The 21,481-nt window shown below is 44.0% G+C and overlaps 1 protein-coding gene across 1 annotated transcript in view; it reads left to right on the forward strand.

The window, feature by feature from the left end:
• QRICH1 (glutamine rich 1) overlaps positions 1–21,481 on the forward strand; it is a 58,440-nt gene that overhangs the window by 21,860 nt on the left and 15,099 nt on the right. Inside the window, exon 3 of the mRNA XM_021717630.1 lies at positions 11,824–12,855. Coding sequence (XP_021573305.1) covers positions 11,824–12,855 — 1,032 coding nt within the window. The remainder of the gene's footprint in view (positions 1–11,823; positions 12,856–21,481) is intronic.

Consider the following 21,481-nt stretch of genomic DNA (forward strand, 5'->3'; position numbering starts at 1 on the left):
GCTGTGGTGGCCGGGAACGGCCACTGCACTCCAGTCTGGGCGACAGAGTGAGACTCCAACTCAAAAAAAAAAAATGAGCTGAACACGATGGCGTGTACCTGTACTCTTAGGTACTGGGGGGGCTGATATGAGAGAATCACTTGAACCTAGGAATTCAAGACTGCTGTCAGTTGTGATTGTACCATTGCATTTCAGCTTGCTGGGTGATAGGATGAGACCTTGCCTTTAATTTCCAAAAAAAAGAGGGGGAGGGAGACACTCTGCCTTATGGTAGTATGTCTTTAACCTGACACTTTTGATAAGAACAAAAAATTAGGCTGGGCACAGTGGCTCACAGCTATAATCCCAGCACTTTGGGAGGCTGAGGCAGGAGAACTACTTGAGCCCAGGAGTTCAAGACCAACCTGGGCAACATAGTAAGACCTCTTCTCTACAAATGATAAAAACAAAATAACTAGATGTGGTGACATACCAGTAGTCCCAGCTACTTGGGAGGCTAAGACTGAAGGATCATCTGAGCCCAGAATATCAAAGCTTTGGTAAGCTGTGATCATGCCACTGTACTCCATCCTGGGTGACAAAGTGAGAGGTAAGACCTTGACTCAACATAAAAAAATAAAGGAATTCTTTAAAAAATAACATTGATACAGACTTTTGTTGTTGTTGTTTGTTTGAGTTGGGGTCTTACTCTGTCACTCATGCTGGAGTACAGTGGCACGATCATGGCTCACCACAACCTTGACCTCCTGGGCTCAAGCTGTTGTCCTACCTCAGCCTCCCAAGTAGCTGGGACTACAAGTACATGCCGCCATGCCCTGCTAATTTTTTTATTTGAAAAGGAATTTTTTTTTTTTTTGAGTTGGAGTCTCTTTCTGTTGCCCAGCCTGGAGTGCAGTAGCACGCTGACGGCCACTGCAGCCTCGACCTACCGGGCTCAGGCACTCCTTCCGCCTCAGCCTTCCAAATAACTGGAACTACAGGTGTACACTACCATGCCCAGCTAATTTTTTTAATTTATTGTAGAGACGAGGTCTTGCCAAGTTGCCCAGACTGGACTCAGACCTGCAGGCCGAAAAAGAATTTTTATAACCTTGGGAGCTGGGGCTTTTTGTAGGTTGCTTTTTGTTAATGTGGCAAAATTAGAGTGCTTTTTAAAAACTATATGCTATCACTTCAGAGTTTACACTGCCCTTTATCCAGCCCAGAAGCACATAGATTGTTGGATTTGACAAACTAATTTTATCCTTAAAAAATATTTAGTGAATTGGTGGATACATAGGTATATGTGAAAAGTTAATTAAAAAGAGTAGCATAGGTTTGTTTGGGGTGAAGAAGGCAGTACCTTCTGAAGGCAAAAGGAGGAACTGACAGAGGCTGAGTATGGTGACTCAAGCCTATAATCCCAGCACTTTGGGAGACCGAGGCGAGAGGATTTCCTGAGACCAGGGATTTGAGGGTGCTTTAAGAAGGGAACTTCTCAGCAATTACTCCTTTTATTATTAGAAATAAAGACCCAAAGGCTTCAGTGGTTGTACTCGTCACTTGACATCCCAACATCTGTCCCTTCTTTTCTTCTTGCTGTTGCACATTCTTCTTGTCGCTCCATCCTGGCACAGTCCGTGACACATCAACACAGTGTAGCATTGCTGAGAGTGAGAAAGGAGGTAATCAAGAGCCAGGCTTAGCCCTTAGACAAACATGAGTTCAGGGTCTGCCTCTGCTGCTTGAGATATGTCATTTAAGCAAGTGACTTAACCACTTTAAGTCCATTTTCTTATCTACAAAAGGAAAATAGAAGAATGTGTGTTACTTTGAGGATTACCTAAAATATATGTCCTGAGCCCACTGCCTAGCACATAGTAAAATCCTTAATAAATAACAGCTGCTGCTAATGGTATTTCTACCCCCCTGCTCTCCCTTCTCTCATTAGTGTCATTCCTACTAGGGCCTTAGTTGCTTTTCAAACATTTGAAAAGTATTTAGGCTAACATTATAAACAAGTATTGCCACCTAGGTTTAGTGTGTGTTGCCTTTTTTTTTTGAGTTGGAGTCTCACTCTGTCGCCCAGACTGGAGTGCAGTGGCACGTTCCCAGCCACCTCAGCCTTGACCTGCTGGGCTCCAGCGATCCTTCCACCTCAGCCTTCCAAGTAGCTGGAACTACAGGTGCGCTCTATCATACCCGGCTATGCCTTTTTTTTTTTTTTTAAAGTCATACAGTGTCACAGATGTCATTCAAATCTGTAGTGCCCTTCTGTGAACACACTTCTCTACCAGGGTAAATACTATTCTGAAGTTTTTGTTTTTGTTTGAGTCTGGGTCTCTCTCTGTTGCCTAGACAGGAGTGCAGAGGCATACTCACTGCTCACCATAGCATCTTACCTCCTGGGCCCAGGTGATCCTTCCGCCTCAGCCTTCAAGAATCTGGGACTGAAGGCATGCACCACTACTCTAGCTTAATCTTTTGTAGAGATGAGATCTCACTGTGTGACCCAGGCTGTTTTCAAATTTCTGAGCTCAAGCAGTCCTCTCTCTTTATCCTCCCAAGGTGCTGAGATTACAGGTGTGAGCCACTGTGCCCAGCCATATTTTGAAGTTTTGTACTTGGTATAATTCTTTCTGTAGCCTTATGATTTTAGTTTTAAATTTCAAATAATCCCTGTTCTGTTAACTCAGGAAACATTGACTAAAGAATAGTTCAGAAGATTTATGGGAAGGTCTTAAAATGGACCTTGGAGATTAAACAGCCAGGAACAGGACTTGGATCACATTATTCGCCTTCTGTGGCAGAAACCTTCAGTCCCACCTCTGGGCAAACAGATCCTCACCCTACTACACTCTTTCATTGGGATTTAACCATTCTCCATTTCTGCCACATTTTCCCACTGTCACCAGAAAATGGAGGCTGTGGTTCCTGCTACTTCATGTTACTCCCTTCTGAGTCCAAGTTTCATGCAGTGTATCTAATTTGGGAAACTTTGGTCACATGCTTGCATTCCAGCTGCAGGGAAGGTTGGGAAAGTGATTCTTGATTCTACCTCGGGGAGGCAGTATTTATTCATAAAATAATTTGTTATGCAAACATGGGTTTGCAGCCAAAAACAGGACTTAAATCAGCTACTTTCTTAATGACACTTTGTGTACTAATTGGGATTCTGATCATCATTTTGTATTGGTGAACCATTTATTACTGCCTTTTCTGGCCCTTCATGTCATATCTTTTATCACATTTAAATCTCTTCCCTGACCATGTTGGAGTTCATTTGTGTACTATGAGTTTGGTAAATGTTTAATATTTAGATTAAAGACTTTACCACTTTTAGAAGAGCATGGATTGAGCAGTAAAATTCTACCATGATCCCTAAGATTTTGCTGACTAGTTGTTAAAAGGTGCCAGTTGGATTTGGATCCCATGTGCTATGATTCCTCACCTTGTGGGGCACACTGAGCACTATCCTTAGCAATCCCTCCTCAGTTGGACTCAGAGCATGAATGAAATGTGGACCATTTGTTCTATTTTAAATTTTCTAGTAGCCTCTTTTAAAAGAAATGGGAGGAAAAAAACAGGTGAAATTGATTTTAAAACATTTTATTTAACCCAATATATTATTTTTACATGTAATCACTTATAATTTATTTAATTTTTTTTTTGAGTTGGGGTCTTACTCTGTCACCAAGACTGGAGTACAGTGGTACAGTCACAGGTCAAACTCCTGGGCTCAAGTGAGTCTCCCATCTCAGCCTCCCAGGTAGCTAGGACTAAAGGTGCATGCCACCACACTTGTTAATTTTTTTATTTTTTGTAAAGACAAGATATCATTATATTGTCCAGGCTGGTCTCAAACTCCTGAGCTCAAGCAGTCCTCCTCGGCTCCCAGAGTGCTGGGATTACAGGTGTGAGCGACCCTCCCCGGCCCCTTTTATATTATTGAGTTATTTTCTCTTTTTTGGTACAAATTTCTGAAATCTAGTGTGTATTTTACAGTCACACATTGTAATTAGGACTAGCCACATTTTGAGTGATTGCTAACTGAATGTAACTAGTGGGAATTTGACCAGTGTCGCTTTAGAGACATAAGGGAGAAGAGTCATCTGTTTAGGAAATATGAAAGTAATTTCAAAAATTTCTGTTTATGAGGTGTGTTTTAGAAATCCAGCATACTCGCTGATCCAGTAGATTGTCCTTTAAATAAAATATTGGCTTTATGCTTAGCCATAAAAACAAAGCAAACAAACAAATCAAGAAATGGTTTTGGGTGTACATTATGTTCAGTTTCAGTAATTATTTGGGAGAAAAGATTCCTACTAGGGTTACTACACATGGTAGGACATGGTTTTTCATTGATTCTTTGGCTTCTGTTGAGTTCTGGATTACTTAGGTTCTGAATGACACTGAGGGAAAAGAAATAGGTTACTTTCTGCAAACTAGTTATGAACATAGACAAGTGAGGATCAATAGGCTGGTGGTTATCAAACTTTCAGGTGTATTAGAATCATCTGAGCTGGACTCGGTGACTCAGCCTGTAATCCCGCGCTGTGGAAGGCTGAGGTGAGTGGATTGCGTGAGCCCACAGGTTCGAGACCCTCCTGGGCAACTTGGTGAGACCTCATCTCTACAATAAATCAAAAATTAGCTGGGCGTGGTAGCACGCGCCTGTAGTTCCAGCTACTTGGAAGGCTGAGGTGGAAGGAATGCTAGAGCCCAGCAGGTCGAGCCTGCAGTGGCCAGGCGCAGCCACTGCACTCCAGTCTGGGCGACAGAGTGAGACTCCAACTCAAAAAAAAAAGAATCATCTGGAGGGCTTCTTAAAACATAAATAACCAGCCCCCCCCATTCTGATTCGGTAGGTATGGGGTGGGGACTGAGAATATGCATTTCTGGTACAATCCCAGGCATTGTCAATCTATGGACCACATTCAGACAATGTCCCAAAAAGTTACTTGATAAACTCAACACAGTAAAGTATCTAGATAAGTCATGAGAATGAAGGAAACAGTAGAACCAGTGCAGTTGAGATCAAATCCCAGTTTGGTAGCTGTACAAAAGATCTAGAAAGTAGTCTGTCTGAAAAAAAGTCATACTGTTTCATGAAGAAAGTAGTTGATGTTATACATACACAATTCAGAGCTCAGAAGTAGAGCTACTTGTACCTGTTTCTTCTGATGAACAGAAAAAAAGAAAGGCAATTAAAAACTCTAGAAAAGGGGCAGCGAAAAGGCTGTATGAGAAAGTATGATACAAATGAGAAATGAAACTAAAATATAATGTGCTTTGTGGAGGATCGACAGAGAGTAAGTAACAGTGCTTTTTGAAATAATAAAACCAAACTCATCCCCCTATCAATGTCCCCTCTCCCCACTAATGACTTTCTAGGATATATTAGACTTAGGCTTGATCTTTTCCCTCTTTGTTCCTCTTAAGAACCACCTTAAATCTAAACTTAAGTCTGAAGTTTCAAACTGTTTTAAAGTGTATGTGTTAGCTGGGCTCAGTGGCTCAGCCTGTAATCCTGCACCTTTGGGAGGCTGAGGTGAGTGGATTGCCTGAGTCCGCGGGTTTGAGACCCGCCTGGGCAACTTGGTGAGACCTCATATCTACAATAAATCAAAAATCAGCCGGGCGTGGTAGCGCGTGCCTGTAATTCCTGCTACTCGGGAGGCTGAGGCGGAAGGATCGCCGGAGCCCAGTGGGTCAAGGCTGCGGTGGCCGGGAGTGGCCACTGCACTCCAGTCTGGGCAACAGAATGAAACTCCAACTCAAAACAAAAAAAAAGTGTGTGTGTTTAGATATTAATGTATCAGTTGGTTTTCTGAGACTTACATACAGTGTTATAACCTTGAAAATTACGTTTAAACCCTTTAAGAAGCAAGTTAATGAAGTTAATAAAGCACATTACCAATCTCTTGAATGCCTGTCTTAATTTTTTTGTTCAAGAAGAATCTTTTAGGAGCTATCTTAGTGGGAAAATATTTATCCACAGTTTAGCATTTCTTTCTATTTGCTTCATTTTTGTTTCCTTTTATTTTTATGTCTGTTTGTTTTTTTAGAGTCAGAGTCTCTCTCTGTTGCCCAGACTAGAATGCTGTGGTGGTGGCATGATCATAGCTCACTGCAAGCTTGAACTCCTGGGCTCAAGCCATACTCCTATCCCAGCCTCCTGAGTTGCTGGGGTTACAGGCATGAACTGGCACACCCAGCTCCTTGTTTCCTCTTAAATTCAAGTAAAATGTAATACTTTTTAAAAAGGCATTAGCAATTGTTACATCTAAATTATAGGCTTTTTGAGTTTTGTGAATGTTTTTCTGTTTGTTTTTTTTTTAGTTGGAGTTTCATCCTGTCGCTCAGGCTAGAATGCAGTAGCACACTGATGGCCACTGCAGCCTCGACCTACTGGGCTCAGGTGATCCTTCCACCTCAGCCTTCCAAGTAGCTGGCAGTATAGGCACGTGCCACCATGCCTGGCTGATTTTTTTATTTATTATAGATATGAGGTCTCAAGTTGCCCAGGCTGGTCTCAAACCTGTGGCTCAGGCAATCCTCAGCCTCCCAACTTGATGGGTTTATAGGTGTGAGCCACTGCACCCGGCTGAGGTTTTTTTGTTTTTTACTTAGTTGTGTTTCTAAATTCTTTTTTTTTGAGTTGGAGTCTCACTCTGTTGCCCAGGCTGCAGTGATACAATAACTGCTCACTGAAGCCTCAGACTCCTGGGCTCAGGCGATCCTTCCACCTTAGCCTTCCAGGTAACTAGGACTACAGGTGTGTGCTACCATGTCCAGCCATTTCAAAATTTTTTTTGTAGGAAGGAGTTCTTACTATGTTGCCAAGGCTGATTTTGAACTCCTGATCTCAGGGAATTCTCCTGCCTCAGCCTCCCAAAGTGCTGGGGTTACAAGCGTGAGCCACCGCACCCGGCTTGCTTTATGTGATTTTTTAAATGAATTAATATTGTTAAAACTTCCTAGTTTTAATTTCTAATACAGGTAAATATTGATAGTTGTAATACATGTTAACAAAAGCTCTTTGGGGCCATCCTCAATTTTTTAACCAAATTCAAGCTTTAAAAAAACGACTTAAAAAAATTTTTATTATTTATTTATCTCTTTTAGAGTGGGAGTACAATGGTAGGATCCCTGCTCACTGCAGCCTCAAGCACGTGGGCTCAAGTGATCATCCTGCCTCAGCCTCCCGAGTAGTTGGGACTGTAAATGCATGCCACCATACCCAGCTAATTTTTAATTTTTATTTATTTTTATTTTTTTTTTGAGTTGGAGTCTCACTCTGTTGCCCAGACTGGAGTGCAGTGGCACGCTCCCGGCCACCGCAGCCTTGACCTGCTGGGCTCTAGCGATCCTTCTGCCTCAGCCTTCCAAGTAGCTGTAACTACAGGAGTGCTACCATGCCCGGCTAATTTTTGATTTATTGTAGAGATGAGGTCTCACCAAGTTGCCCAGTTGGGTCTTGAACCTGCGGACTCAGGCAGTCCACTCACCTCAGCCTCCCAAAGCACTGGGATTACAGGCTGAGCCACCGGGCCTGGCTAATTTTTTTCTTAAATATTTTTGTAGATATAGGGTTTCATTATGTTGCCCAGTCTGTCTCCAACTCTTGGCCTCAAGCGATTCTCCCATCTCAGCCTCCAAAAGTGCTGGGATTATAGTCATAAGCCACCACACCACAACCAGCCCAAATTCAAACTTTGACCAAAAAGCTTGAAAACTGATGTTCTACAGTAGTTGGTGTACATAGTTTTCATGACATCTTTGTAAATCACTGGTTCTCAAACTTGCGCATGTGTTTACACTGAACGACTTGATAAAACATAGATTGCTGTGCTCACTTCCTAAAGTTTCTGATTCCATAGGTCTGAGGTAGAAAGTGCGAATTGGTATGCTTTTTGGGTTTTTTTTTTTTAAGTTGAGTCATGGTCTCACTCTGTTGCCTAGACTAGAGTACGGTGAGTGGTGTGATCATGACTTACCTGGGCTCAGGTGGTACTCCTCAGCCTCCTGAGTAGCTGTGACTTCTACAGGCGCATGCCACCATACCAAGCTAACTTTAAACAAAATTTTTTTTCATAGAGATGAAATCTCATTGTGTCTCTCAGCCTGGTGTTGAACTCCTGGGCTCAAGCAATCCTCTGGCCTTGGCCTCACAAAGTACTAGAGTTGCAGGCATGAGCTCCCGCGTCTGGCAGAATTTGCATTTCTAACAAGTGCCAGGGTGGTACTGATAGTGTTGGCTTGGGAACTACATTTTGAGAACCACTGGTGTAAAGGAATATTATTTTACTCCATGGAGAGAAGAAAGAAATAAAACTTACTTTTTTGAGCATCCGTTATATGCCATTAAATATTTCATGCCCACAATGACTCATAAGAAAGTAGACATGTTCTTCCTTTTTATTATACCTGAAGAAGCTGACACGTAGAGGTTTTGCTCATGGATTCATAGCCAGGAAAGTGCAACGTCAGTCAATTCTTTGATCTCAAAGCCTGTGTTCTCTTTATACAACTTACTTTTTTTTCTTTTGCTTAGTAACAGTTTTATTGAAATATAATTCAAGTATCATATAATTCTGCCATTTGAAATGTACAATTCAGTGGTATTCAGTATATTTACAGAGTTGTGCAACTGTCGTCACATCAATTTTAGGACTGGTTTATTACCGCAAAAAGAAACTTCATGTTTATTAGCAGTCACTCCATTTATCCCCCGCAACCCTCCTCCCTAAACCCCTTCATCCCTCCCTCCTAGGCAACTATTAATCTACTTTCCCAAATATCCCATTTGGGATATTTTATATAAACAGAATCATATAGTATGTGGTCCTCTATGATTGACTTTACTTGGCACATGTTTTTAGTGTTCATCTATGTTGTAGCATATATCAACATTTCTTTTTATTGCCAAATAATTCCTTTTTTGTTTGTTTTGTTTTGTTTTGAGTCAAGTGTCACTTGGTTGCCCAGGCTGGAGTACAGTGGCATGATCATAGCTCACCACAGCCTCAGCCTCAGCCTCCAGAGTAGCTGGGACTACAGGCATATACCACTACACCTAGCTAATTTTTAATTTTTTTTTTTTTGTAGAAATGAGATTTTGCTATGTTACCCAGGCTGGTCTTGAACTCCTGGGCTCAAGTAATCCTCCTGCTTTGGCCTCCCAGACTGCTGGAATTACAGATGTGAGCCACTGTGCCTGACTGTTGGATTGATAAACCACATTTTATTTATTCATTCATCAATTGATGGGCATTTGGGTTTCTGTGTTTTGGCAATTATATGAAGAGTACTGCTATGAACATTTGTGTACAAGGTTTTGTTTGAACACAGGTCTTTATTTCTCTTGGGTATATACCTAGGAGTGAAATTGCTAGGTCCTATGATTTGTTTATCATATGATATTTTTAACCTTTTAAGGAATTTCCAGAGTACTTTCCTAAGTGATTACACCAATTTTACATTCCCACCATTCTAATTTGTCCACATTCTCATGAATACTTGTTATTATTTGTCTTTTTTCATCATAGCCATCTTATTAGGTATAAAGTGGTATCTTATTATGGTCTTCCTTTGCATTTCCTTGATAGCTAGTGATGTTGAGCAACTTTTCACGTGCTTATTGGCCATTTGCATATGTTATTTGAAGAAATGTCTTCACATTCTTTCCCATTTGTATGTATATGATATGAGGAAGAGGTCCAACTTTATGTATATGATATGAGGAAGAGGTCCCATTTGTATGTATGTGATATGAGGAAGAAGTCCAACTGGATATCCAGTTGTTCTAGCATCATTTTTGGTTATCTTCTGTTACATGTCTTCTATTGCTGGATAGATATATGACCTCATCTGCCTTCTTGTTTTCTACCCTTTTTTTTTTTTTAAAGTCAGAGTCTCACTCTGTTGCCCAGGCTGGAGTACAGTTTGCATGCTCAGAGCCACTGCAGCCTCGACCTGCTGGGCTCAGGCAATCCTTCGACCTTAGCCTTCCAAGTAGCTGGAACTACAGACATGCACCATCATACCCAGCTTATTTTTTGGTTTATTGTAGAGACAAGGTCTCACTGTGTTGTCCAGGCTGATCTTGAACCTGTGGGTTTAAGCAATCTTCTCGCCTCTACCTCCCAAAGTGCTGGGATTATACGTATGAGCAACCACACCCAGCATTTTCTACCTTCTTTTTTTTTGTGTGTGTGTGTGTGTTGGAGTCTCACTTGTCACCCAGGTTGGAGTGCAGTGGCATGCTCACGGCCACGGCAACCTTTACCTGCTGGGCTTAGGCAATCTTTCCACCTCAACCTTTTAAGTAGCTGGAACTACAGATGCATGCCACCGTGCCCAGCTGGTTTGTGATTTATTGTAGAGATGAGGTCTCACCAAGTTGCCCAGGCTGATCTTGAACCCCTGGGCTCAGGCAGTCCTCTTGCCTTGGCCTCCCAAAGCGCGGGGTTTATAGGCTGAGTCACCTCGCCCGGGCTCTACCTTCTTAATTCCTGTCTCTGGTTAGGGTAATTTAAATGTGTGTCTGATGGTAAAAGCTTTTCTTTTTTTAACTTGCATACTGTATGTGCTATCTTTTCTTGCTACTTTGCATGAAGAAATAATGAGACATGAGCTGCATTATTATCAGAAATGTGTGATCCAAGATACAGATTGTAGCATTGCTCAGATTAAAATATCAGGATTCTGTGTTTTTAAAAAGTGCCTTTTTCGTGAAAACAAATATATTTTAAATAAGCACTCTAAAGAATCAGGCTGGGATGATGGCTTATGCCTGAAATCCCAGTGCTTTGGCAGGTCAACCAAGGCAGGAGAATCTCTTGAGGTCTGGAGTTTGAGATCAGCCTGATGATCATAGTGAGACCCCTTCTCCACAAACAATTTAAAAATTAGCTGGTTGTGGTGGTGCACACCTGTAGTCCTAGCTACTTGGCATCCTGAGGCTGGAGGATCTCTTGAGCCCAGGGTTTTATGGTTAATGTGAGTTGTGAGAACTCGAGAGATTTTAAGAGCCTTGTCTTTACCATGTTTTTTTACTTGTTCTTCATGCTGAGAGATAGTTTTGATCCTGAGTCAGACAGCTGGTAATCAAATGTAGAATATATCTTTTTTTCTAACCTTTTAGTACAGTGGTTCCCACACTTTTATAACTTACCTCCTGAATAAAATATTTTTACGTATACATCTAAATGCATATTTATAAGTTATAATATTCGTAATACCATACCAACATGTAAAAAAAAAAAAGGAGTGCATGTTCAAAGAAGAGTTAAGAAAAACGAAAAGCCTGTAATCCCACGCCTTTGGGAGGCTGAGGTGAGTGGATTGCCTGAGCCCGCGGGTTTGAGACCCGCCTGGGCAGCGAGACCCCATCTCTACAATAAATAAAAAAATCAGCCGGGCGTGGTGATGTATGCCTGTAATTTCGGCTACTTGGAAGACTGAGGCGGAAGGATCACTGGAGCCCAGCAGGTCGATGCTGCAGTGGCCGGAAGCGGCCACTGCACTCCAGTCTGGGCGACAGAGTGAGACTCCAACTCAAAAGAAAAAAGAAAGACAAAAGTTCTGACATTTCCTTCTTGGACTCCAGTTGATTGTCTTGCTTGCTTCCTGGGGTCGATTTGTGTCACTGTGATTGCAGTGTGATGCTGGAGAATTCTGCATTAGGTTTGGGGAATTGTGGGCTGCTCTGAAGCCTTGGGTATGGCAGCCCCTCTTCCTTATATTATGTAGGGCCTTTCTCCCATATCTCTTATTTTCATGGGGGCTGTATTCTTGATGCTGCCTGGCTCATTCACTAGTGACTCTTATTGCTTGCAGGTACAGGTACAGGTACAGCAGTCTCCGCAGCAGGTCTCAGCTCAGCAGCTCTCCCCGCAACTCACCGTTCACCAGCCTGCGGAGCAGCCCATCCAGGTTCAGGTCCAGATCCAGGGCCAGGCACCACAGTCAGCAGCCCCCTCCATCCAGACGCCGTCTCTGCAGAGCCCCAGTCCTTCACAGCTGCAAGCGGCCCAGATCCAGGTGCAGCACGTGCAAGCAGCCCAGCAGATCCAAGCAGCAGAAATCCCGGAGGAGCACATCCCACATCAGCAAATCCAGGCTCAGCTGGTGGCTGGCCAGTCTCTTGCTGGGGGTCAGCAGATCCAAATCCAGACTGTGGGTGCCCTTTCCCCACCACCATCCCAGCAGGGCTCACCCCGGGAAGGGGAGCGGCGGGTTGGCACAGCCAGTGTCCTCCAACCAGTGAAGAAACGCAAAGTGGACATGCCCATCACTGTGTCCTACGCCATCTCAGGGCAGCCGGTGGCCACCGTGCTGGCCATTCCACAGGGCCAGCAGCAGAGTTATGTGTCTTTGAGGCCAGATTTACTGACAGTAGACAGTGCCCACCTGTATAGTGCCACTGGGACCATTACTAGCCCTACAGGAGAAACCTGGACCATCCCTGTTTATTCTGCCCAGCCCCGGGGGGACCCTCAGCAGCAAAGCATTACCCACATTGCCATTCCCCAGGAAGCCTACAACGCAGTTCACGTCAGTGGCTCACCTACAGCCCTGGCCGCTGTAAAGCTGGAGGATGACAAGGAGAAGATGGTGGGCACCACGTCTGTAGTGAAAAACTCCCATGAAGAGGTAGTGCAGACCCTTGCAAACTCTCTCTTTCCAGCACAGTTCATGAATGGCAACATCCACATTCCAGTGGCTGTGCAGGCTGTGGCAGGCACATACCAGAATACTGCTCAGACTGTCCATATATGGGATCCCCAGCAGCAGCCGCAGCAGCAGACTCCCCAGGAACAGACACCACCACCGCAGCAGCAGCAGCAGCAGCTCCAGGTTACTTGTTCAGTAAGTGAGACTTATCTGTAGGTCAACGGGCTCCCTCAGGGCCCAGTGTAACATATAGCTTGCTAGGCAACGGCTGGCTTGTTTACTGCTATGGTGTTAGTCTTACAGTGATACTGTATTTAGTCTTTGGGGAAAGTGGGGGAGAAGCAACTGGTGAAGCTATGCAGCAGGCAGAAGCTTTTATTCTGGTACCTGGAGGTAAATGAGATAACCAGTAACTGCTTTGGGGTTTTGGAGAGAGGCTTTGGGTTTTGGTGCATGGGGCTCTTCTTCTGTAATCTCTTTTTAGGAAGAGTAAAGTTAAAGGTAGAGATAAATGGGACACCCCAAGTATTATCTACATCCTAGCAACTGCTTCCTTGTTTCACAAGTAAGTGGATATAGTTGAGTACACTGACTGTAAACTCATACAGAGAGGCTGTGAGATTGTTCATTCTGTACTTGTGTGTGTATGTGTGTGTGTGTGTGTGTGTGTGTGTGTCAGTCAGAGTCTCACTCTTTCACCCAGGCTGAAGTGCAGTGAGTGGCACGCTCACGGCCACCGCAGCCTTGGCCTGCTGGGTTCAGGTGATCCTTCCACTTCAGCCTTCTAAGCAGCTGGAACAACAGGTGTGTGCCACCATGCCCTGCTTTTTTGTTCTTTTTTATGTAGAGACGAAGTCTTGCCAAGTTGCCCAGGCTGGTCTCAAACTCCTGGGCTCAGGCAATCCTCTCACCTCAGCCTCCCAAAGTGCTGGGAGCCACTATGCTCATGTGAGTCACCATGCCCAGCTCATTCTGTACTTTTCATCTTTGGACACAGTGTAAATGAATTAAAAAATCTAAAATACTTCTTAGGAAGCCTGTTAAAAGTGATCACCTGGCAATAGACAGCAGACAGTCTCATGTTTTCCTGCCCATTGTGCTCTCCACAATATATCTTTCCCTTAATAAATCTACCTTTTAATTTTTTTAAAAAAGTGATCACTTTTGGAAGCCTTGAATAAACCATTTATGCAGTGAGATCTCTTAAGATTGTTTTGGTGTTGCTTGAAAATAGGATAAGTTTTGGTTAATTGGGTTTTCTGACTTGCACCTATGTTGGAAAAAGTTTTTTAACTTTTTATTTTGAAATAATTTTAGATTTACAGAAAAGTTGAAAAATATAAGTGTACTGGAGAAAAATTGTATTTAAAATTTTTAGTGAGATGAGGTCTTACTGTACTGCCCAGGTTGGTCTCAGACTCTTGGGGTCAAACAGTCATCCTGCCTCAGCCTCCCAAGTAGCTAGGAGTACAGGTGTATGCCATCATACCCAGCTTGTGTTGAAATTTTAATTTTAAAATTGCTTGACTCTTTTATCTTTTCTAATTGTTCATCTTCAGGATATCACAGAGGTGTGGATAGACTTATCTATTAAGACTATTAATAGCTTGTATACCTAATTCTGAATTATATCCCACATCTTTAAAATAAAATATTTTTGAAAAAAAGACTGGGCACAGTGGCTCACACCTATAATCCCAGCACTTTGGGAGGCAGAGGTGAGAGAATTACCTGAGCCCATGAGTTCGAGACCAGCCTGAGCAACTTGGGGAGACCTCATCTCTGCAATAAATCAAAAACTTAGCCAGGCGTGATAGTGCATGCCTGTATTTCCAATTACTTGGAAGACTGAGGTGGAAGGATCACCTAACCCCAGCAGATCGAGGCTGCAGTGGCCATAAGCATGCCACTGCACTCCAGCCTGGGCAACATAGTGAAACTCTGACTCAAAAAAACAAGTCCTAAAGAGAGAGAGAGAGAGAGAGAGAGAGAGAGAGAGAGAGAGAGAGAGTGAGAGAGAGAGAGAGAGAGAGAGAGAGAGACGACTATTAGTAAAGTTTCAGTGGGATATAAGGCTTCTCATTTCATGAAACAATGAAGGTAGTCTGTCTCTGCAGGCATAGGTTTCTGGGAAAGCATGTGAGGAAACTGATACAAACAAGTTAGACTAGGGACCACACTCGGAAATTCAGTCCATAAATGACTAATCAGGTAGTGTCGTAGAGATAACAGTATATCATCCTAGGTGACATTGTTAAGTGCCTACCATATCTAGCTGTCAGGACTAGAAGAAGAACAAGAAGAACAGAATTCTTGCTTCAGAAAGCTTTATTAAAGAGTAGTTGTGGCTGGACTTGGTGGCTCAGCCTGTAATCCCGCGCTTTGGGAGGCCGAGGTAAGTGGATTGCCTGAGCCCGCGGGTTTGAGACCTGCCTGGGCAACTTGGCGAAACCTCGTCTCTACAGTAAATCAAAAAATTAGCCAGGCGTGGTAGCGTGCACCTGTAGTTCCAGCTACTTGGAAGGCTGAGGCGGGAGGATCTCTGGAGCCCAGCAGGTCGAGACTGCAGTGGCCGGGATCGTGCCATTGCACTCCAGTCTGGGCAACAGAGTGAGACTCCAACTCAAAAAAAAAAAAAAAAGAGTAGTTATGAGACTAAAAATTTATTATTTCTGTTCTTTGAATTATTTATAAGGTAGCATAATTAAGTGTGACATTGTGTGATATAACATACACAAAGATAATTCTGAGTCAAAATTCAGCAGAGGAATCTGTTGGAAAAGTGGAATTTGAACTGTAGTTTATAGTTTAGATTGACAAAAGAATGGAGCTACATAAATACAGAACCAGGGATGGACAGAAGGGCAACATGAGAAGGAGACTGGGAGAAGGATTAGTATGGGGGTTTGTATTGGGGTTGTTATCTTCCCAAAGTAAGGAGTTGAGTTTGATCTAATCTGTGGCAGGAAATCTAGGATTTCCTAGATATTTTAAGAGTCTTGGTGATAAGAGGAATCAAGTAGAGGTGTGTAGAGTTGATTGCATGTAGGAGAGACCAGCCAGGAAGTTTGTAATGAGGATCTGTACTCAGCTTTTTTTCACAGAGATGGAGCCCATTAGGCTTCCCATCAGCTCTCCTGGGCCTAATGGTGCAATTGTAAGTCAGGGCCTCCTTGCATGTCTGGGATCTCCAGCAGGAGAAGATCCATCCTGGACTTAATTTTAGTGGACCCATATTCTTCGGAGGCTGTATCTCCTTTGGGAAAGTCTTATAGGGATTTATGTGAAGTATTATTACCAGAAATAGAAAAATTGGGAAAAATATCCATGCCAAGGGAAAGATGAGTTTATCTTTATATATCCTAAATGCCCTTCTGCCATCCCTTTTTTTTGTTTTTTTACATAGGAGTCTCACTCTGTCACCCAGGCTGGAGTGCAGTAGCACACTCAGCCACTGCAGCCTCGACCTGCTAGGCTCAGGTGATCCTTCTGCCTCAGCCTTCTAAATAGCTGGAACTATAGGCACGCCCTATCATGCCCGACTAGTTTTTTGATTTATTGTAGAGATGAGGTCTCACCATGTTGCCGAGGCTGATCTCGAATCCCTGGACTCAGGCAATCCTCTTGCCTCAGCCTCCCAAAGTGCTGGAGTTTTAGGTATGAGCCACCAGGCCCGGACTCTCTGTCCTTCTAATCAAGGTCTGAGCTGGGGAACAGAGATGAATAAGACAGCCACCTCTTCCCTTGAACCATTTACAGCCCATAGGGAAAACAGTTGAGTTGAACCCTAATGAGAACTGATGACAAAGTGTGCTCCTTCATCTGCCATGTATTCGGGTAGGCCATACTTTTTATGAAAGTTTTTATTCCTCTCTTTAAAACAAGATTTATGGTGAAACCTCCCTCCCTTGTATCCACGTCCATCTATTGCCTTGTGTCTCTGCTCTGATTTATTTCCAGAACTCTCAAAAGCCAGCACAAGATGGCTCTACTTGATGGAAAATTTTCTTTTCAATTTATGATTGTTAGGGTCAGCAGTAACCTTAAGGCCAGATCAAATCAGCACATCTGTTTTCATCTCAGCAACACACAACACCACAGACCATATTTGCCTTATTGAAAACCTTTTTCTTTGGGCTCTTATGTTATTACACATTCCTGGTTTTCCTCCTACCAATCTGATTCTTCCTTCTGAGAAGCCTTTGCTGATGCCTTTTCCTCTGTCTGAATTGTACATGTTGATTTTCCTAGGGTTCAGTACTAGCCTTCTTTTTTCCCTAAGGGACTTCCATATGTTGCCATGGTTTTCAGGATCCTCTAGATCAGGGGTCTCCTGGGCCATGGACTGGTTCCAGTGTGTGGCCTTTTAGGAACTGACCGTACAGCAGGAGTTGAGTGGCAGGCAAGTAGGGGTTGTCTGCTGTCAGGTCATCGAGGGCATTAGATTCTTATGGGAGCATCAACCCTGTTGTGAACTGAGCATATGAGGGAGCTAAGTTGTGCCGTCCTTATGAGAATCTAATGCCTGTTGGACTGAGACGGAGCTGAGGTGGTAATTAGCAGTGAGGTTTGCATATTCATCTCTCCCTCCCCGCCCCGTTTGTGTCTTCCATGAAACTGGTCCCTGATGCTAAAAAGGTTGGGGACTACTGCTCTAGATGATTCTTGCTGCTGCTGAAATGATAATCACTTACACTGTCTGTCAGCACTATTTTTCATGTTTCACATGAATAATTTTCATATCAACCTTATGAGGTATAAGAGGGGGACCCAAGAAAATGGAATTACCTTTTGGAGGGTGGGCTCCTTGAAGTACAGGCTTCCTCTACTAGGTAAGCATTCTAGGAACTCATTGGCATCAGTATACCAGCTACTGTTGTGAGAGGCTGCATTTGGCTTTACTGAACTTTTTTTTTTCTTTTGGAGATTCTTTCAATGCATTTGTCCAGTTCATGATGGGTGATTTATGAACGCACCTACCCACATCGTGCTGAGCGTTCAACAGGTTTTGTCCAAAAATGGTGCGACTCCCATGCCCCACCCTCCCTATTCACCCATTCTCGCCCCATGTGATTTTTGTTTCCCCAGATGAAAAAAGTTCTCAAAGGGAAGTATTTTGCCGATGTGGAAGAGGTGAAACAAAAAATGACAGAAGGACTAAAAGGCATAAAAATGGACAAGTTCAAAAACTGTATTGAGCCAGCGCGGTAGCTCACGCCCATAATCCCTGCACTTTGGGAGGTGGAGGTGAGAAGATTGCCTGAGCCCAGGGATTCGAGACCAGCCTGGGCAACTTGGCAAGATCTCATCTTTATAATAAACCAAAAAACTAGCAAGGCATGGTGGTGTGCACCTGTAGTTCCAGCTACTTGGAAGGCTGAGGCGGAAGAATCACCTGAGCCCAGCAGGTCAAGGCTGCGGTGACCGTGAGCGTGCCACTGCACTCCAGTCTGGGTGACAAGAGGGACACTCTGACTCAAAAAAAAAAAAAAAAAGGCTCCAGAGCAGGCCTGTTCAGGACTGAATCTCAACTCTGCTACTTACTCATCATGGCTTTAGCCTTCTTACTTAATCTCTCTGTGTTTCAGTTTCTCCATCGTAAAATGGAGATAGTTAGCACATATGAGGAGGACCCAAAAAAACCTAGAACTGAGATTATAGGCATGAGCCACCGCGCCAGCCTGGAGCTTATATAGCTTTTTTTTTTTTTTCTGAGTTGGAGTCTCTCTCCATCGCCCAGACTGGAGTGCAGTTGCCACTCCCGGCCACTGCAGCCTTGACCTGCTGGGCTCCGGCAATCCTTCCGCCTCAGCCTTCCGAGTAGCTGGAACTATAGGTGCGCGCTACCACGCCTGGCTGATTTTTTGATTTATTGTAGATATGAGATCTCACCAAGTTGCCCAGACGGGTCTTGAACCCGCGGGTTCAGGCATTCCACTCACCTCAGCCTCCCAAAGGTGCGGGATTATAGGCTGAGCCACCGAGCCCGGCTGAGCCTATATATCTTAATCCCTGTGTTATACTGACACACTAAGTCTTTGTACTATGTATTCCCCCTTAGAACACTTCCCACACGTTCAACTTCCTACTTATCATTTACTTAGATTTAATGATGATATCTTAGATCTTCATTAGCCCCACTTCTACCATTATCAAAAAACTTCTCCATTTCAGAAAATGTCACTACTGTTCACTCAGTTGTTAAGCCAGAAACCAGGAGCCATCTTTGTTTCTGCTTTCTCTTATTCCTCACAGCCCATCATTCAACAAGCCATGTTGGTTCTGTCACCAAACTTCTCAAAATCTTTTTTTTGAGTTGGAGTCTCATTCTGTCGTCCAGACTGGAGTGAAGTGGCCGCTCCCGGCCACCACAGCCTCGACCTGCTGGGCTCCGGCGATCCTTCTGCCTCAGCCTTCCAAGCAGCCGGGATTACAGGCATGTGCTACCACGCCCGGCTGATTTTTTGATTTATTGTAGAGATGAGGTCTCGCTGCCCAGGCGGGTCTCAAACCCGCGGGCTCAGGCAATCCACTCACCTCAGCCTCCCAAAGGCACGGGATTACAGGCTGAGCCACTGAGCCTGGCACCTCAAAATCTTTTATATCATCTCCACTGCCATCACTTTAGGCCATCAACTCTTGTGTCCACTCTTGTTCTTCAATTTATTCTTTGTAGAATAACAAGAATAATCATAAAATGTAAGATTGTGTCACTTCCTAGCTTAAAATTCTTCAAGGGCTCCCATTCCATGTGGGAACAACTTTATACCACAGTGTACAAGATCCTATATCTGAAGTTTTCAACCTGAGTTGTGTCCTTGCCATATCCATCCATAGATAGACAATTGAACATACTTGGATATGTTACTGACATTTAGTGTTTGGAAGCACCCAGAAAGGGGACCTGGTAAAAAGCAAGTAGAGAAGCACTGCCCCATGAGCTCTGACCTCTCCCTACTTGTTTAGACTCCTAAATTTCCATTTTGGTGGTATTGGCATTGAACAAGGCAGGGAAGGAACTCTGGGGAGAATAGGTGTGGGCGGGGAAGGTGATGAATTCTTTTTTTTTGAGTTGGAGTCTCGCCCAGACTGGAGTGCAGTGGCCGCTCCCGGCCACCGCAGCCTCGACCTGCTGGGCTCTGGCAATCCTTCCTCCTCAGCCTTCTGAGTAGCCGGAATTACAGTCATGTGCTACCACGCCCAGCTGATTTTTTTTGATTTATTGTAGAGATGAGGTCTCGCTGCCCAGGCGGGTCTCGAACCCACGGCTCAGGCAATCCACTCGCCTCAGCCTCCCAAAGGCGCAGGATTATAGGCTGAGCCATCGAGCCCGGCTGTGAATTCTTTTTATAAATGTTAGTTTGTGGTGGCTATGAGATGTTCAGTTGGAGATAATATGGTACCTACTGAGTGAGACTCACCAGGGAGAATGTGTAGTTGAATGAGAAGTGAGTTGAGAGTGATGATCCAGGATTGACAATCCTATAAGATCCTGGCAGAGACAAGCCCAAGGTAGATAGAGGAAGGACTGCTAGATATCCTAGGGAGGTCCAGGAGAGTGTGGTGTCAGGAATCTGAGCAGAATGCAAAGAAAAATGTAAGTGACACTGAATATGCCAGAAAGGTCAGCAGGTTAGGGCCAAAGTGTCCATTGCTTGTGACCCTTCCATTTCAGAAGTATTTGACTGGGGAGCACCAGGAGTGGTGGTACCAGGTGGTGGTAGCTGCCAACAGCATAACCAAGAAGATATCGCTCATTTCTGGGGTAGCCAGAATAGTGATTGGAACCCTCACTGCATGGAGATCCAAGGTCTACAGAACTCAAAAATCAGAGGAGTCCTCAAGTTAAAAGTAGAAGAAGCCAGGTTCGATGGCTCAGCCTGTAATCCCGCGCCTTTGGGAGGCTGAGGTGAGTGGATTGCCTGAGCCCGTGGGATCAAGACCCGCCTGGGCAACTTGGCGAGACCTCATCTCCACAATAAATCAAAAATCAGCCGGGCGTGGTAGCGCGTGCCTGTAATTCCGGCTCCTTGGAAGGCTGAGGCGGAAAGATCACTGGAGCCCAGCAGGTCGAGGCTGCGGTGGCCGGGAGTGGTCACTGCACTCCAGTCTGGGCAACAGAGTGAGACTCCAACTCAAAAAAAAAAAAAAAGTAGAAGAAAGGGCAAGAATACCAGGACTTGACTATAAACTTGACTTTAATCAAGACAGTCACTGGTGACACACTTTTTAAGAAAATGGCATAAAGGAGAGCTATATTGCTAGATATCATAAGAATGTGCTCATTTATTGGATAAGAGGAATTTGGACCTGCGTGCAGAGAGAGGAGGGGATTTCTGCATGGTTCACTCTAAGAGTTCACTTTGTTTGTTTGTTTTGAGTGGGAGTCTCACTCTGTCGCCCATACTGGAGTATGGGCTAAGAGTTCACTTCTAATGCCGTTTGGTCCTCTGGCTCTAAGCTCAACTGCCTTCCTGACATGCACTAGGTGTCTGAGAGGGGCATAATAGTTGGCAGTTATTGGACCTGTTTTGGCTTTTTTGTTTGTTTCTTGTTCTTTGTTTTTAAGGTTGTAGTCTCACTCTGTTGCCTAGGCTAGAGTGAAGGGGCATACTCACAGCTATTGCAGCCTTGACCTGCTGGTCTCAAGCAATCCTTCTGCCACAGCCTTCCAAATAACTGGGACTATAGGCATGTGCCACCACACCTGGCTAGTTTTTTTTATTTATTGTAGAGACAAGATCTCCCCAAGTTGCCCAAGCTGGTCTTGAACCCTTTGGGTTTAGGCAATTCTTTCGCCTCTGCCTCCCAGAGGGAATGA

This window comes from Carlito syrichta, unplaced genomic scaffold (genome assembly GCF_000164805.1).
Source record: "Carlito syrichta isolate Samal-C Ts95f unplaced genomic scaffold, Tarsius_syrichta-2.0.1 Scaffold309885, whole genome shotgun sequence".
Taxonomy (NCBI): domain Eukaryota; kingdom Metazoa; phylum Chordata; class Mammalia; order Primates; family Tarsiidae; genus Carlito; species Carlito syrichta.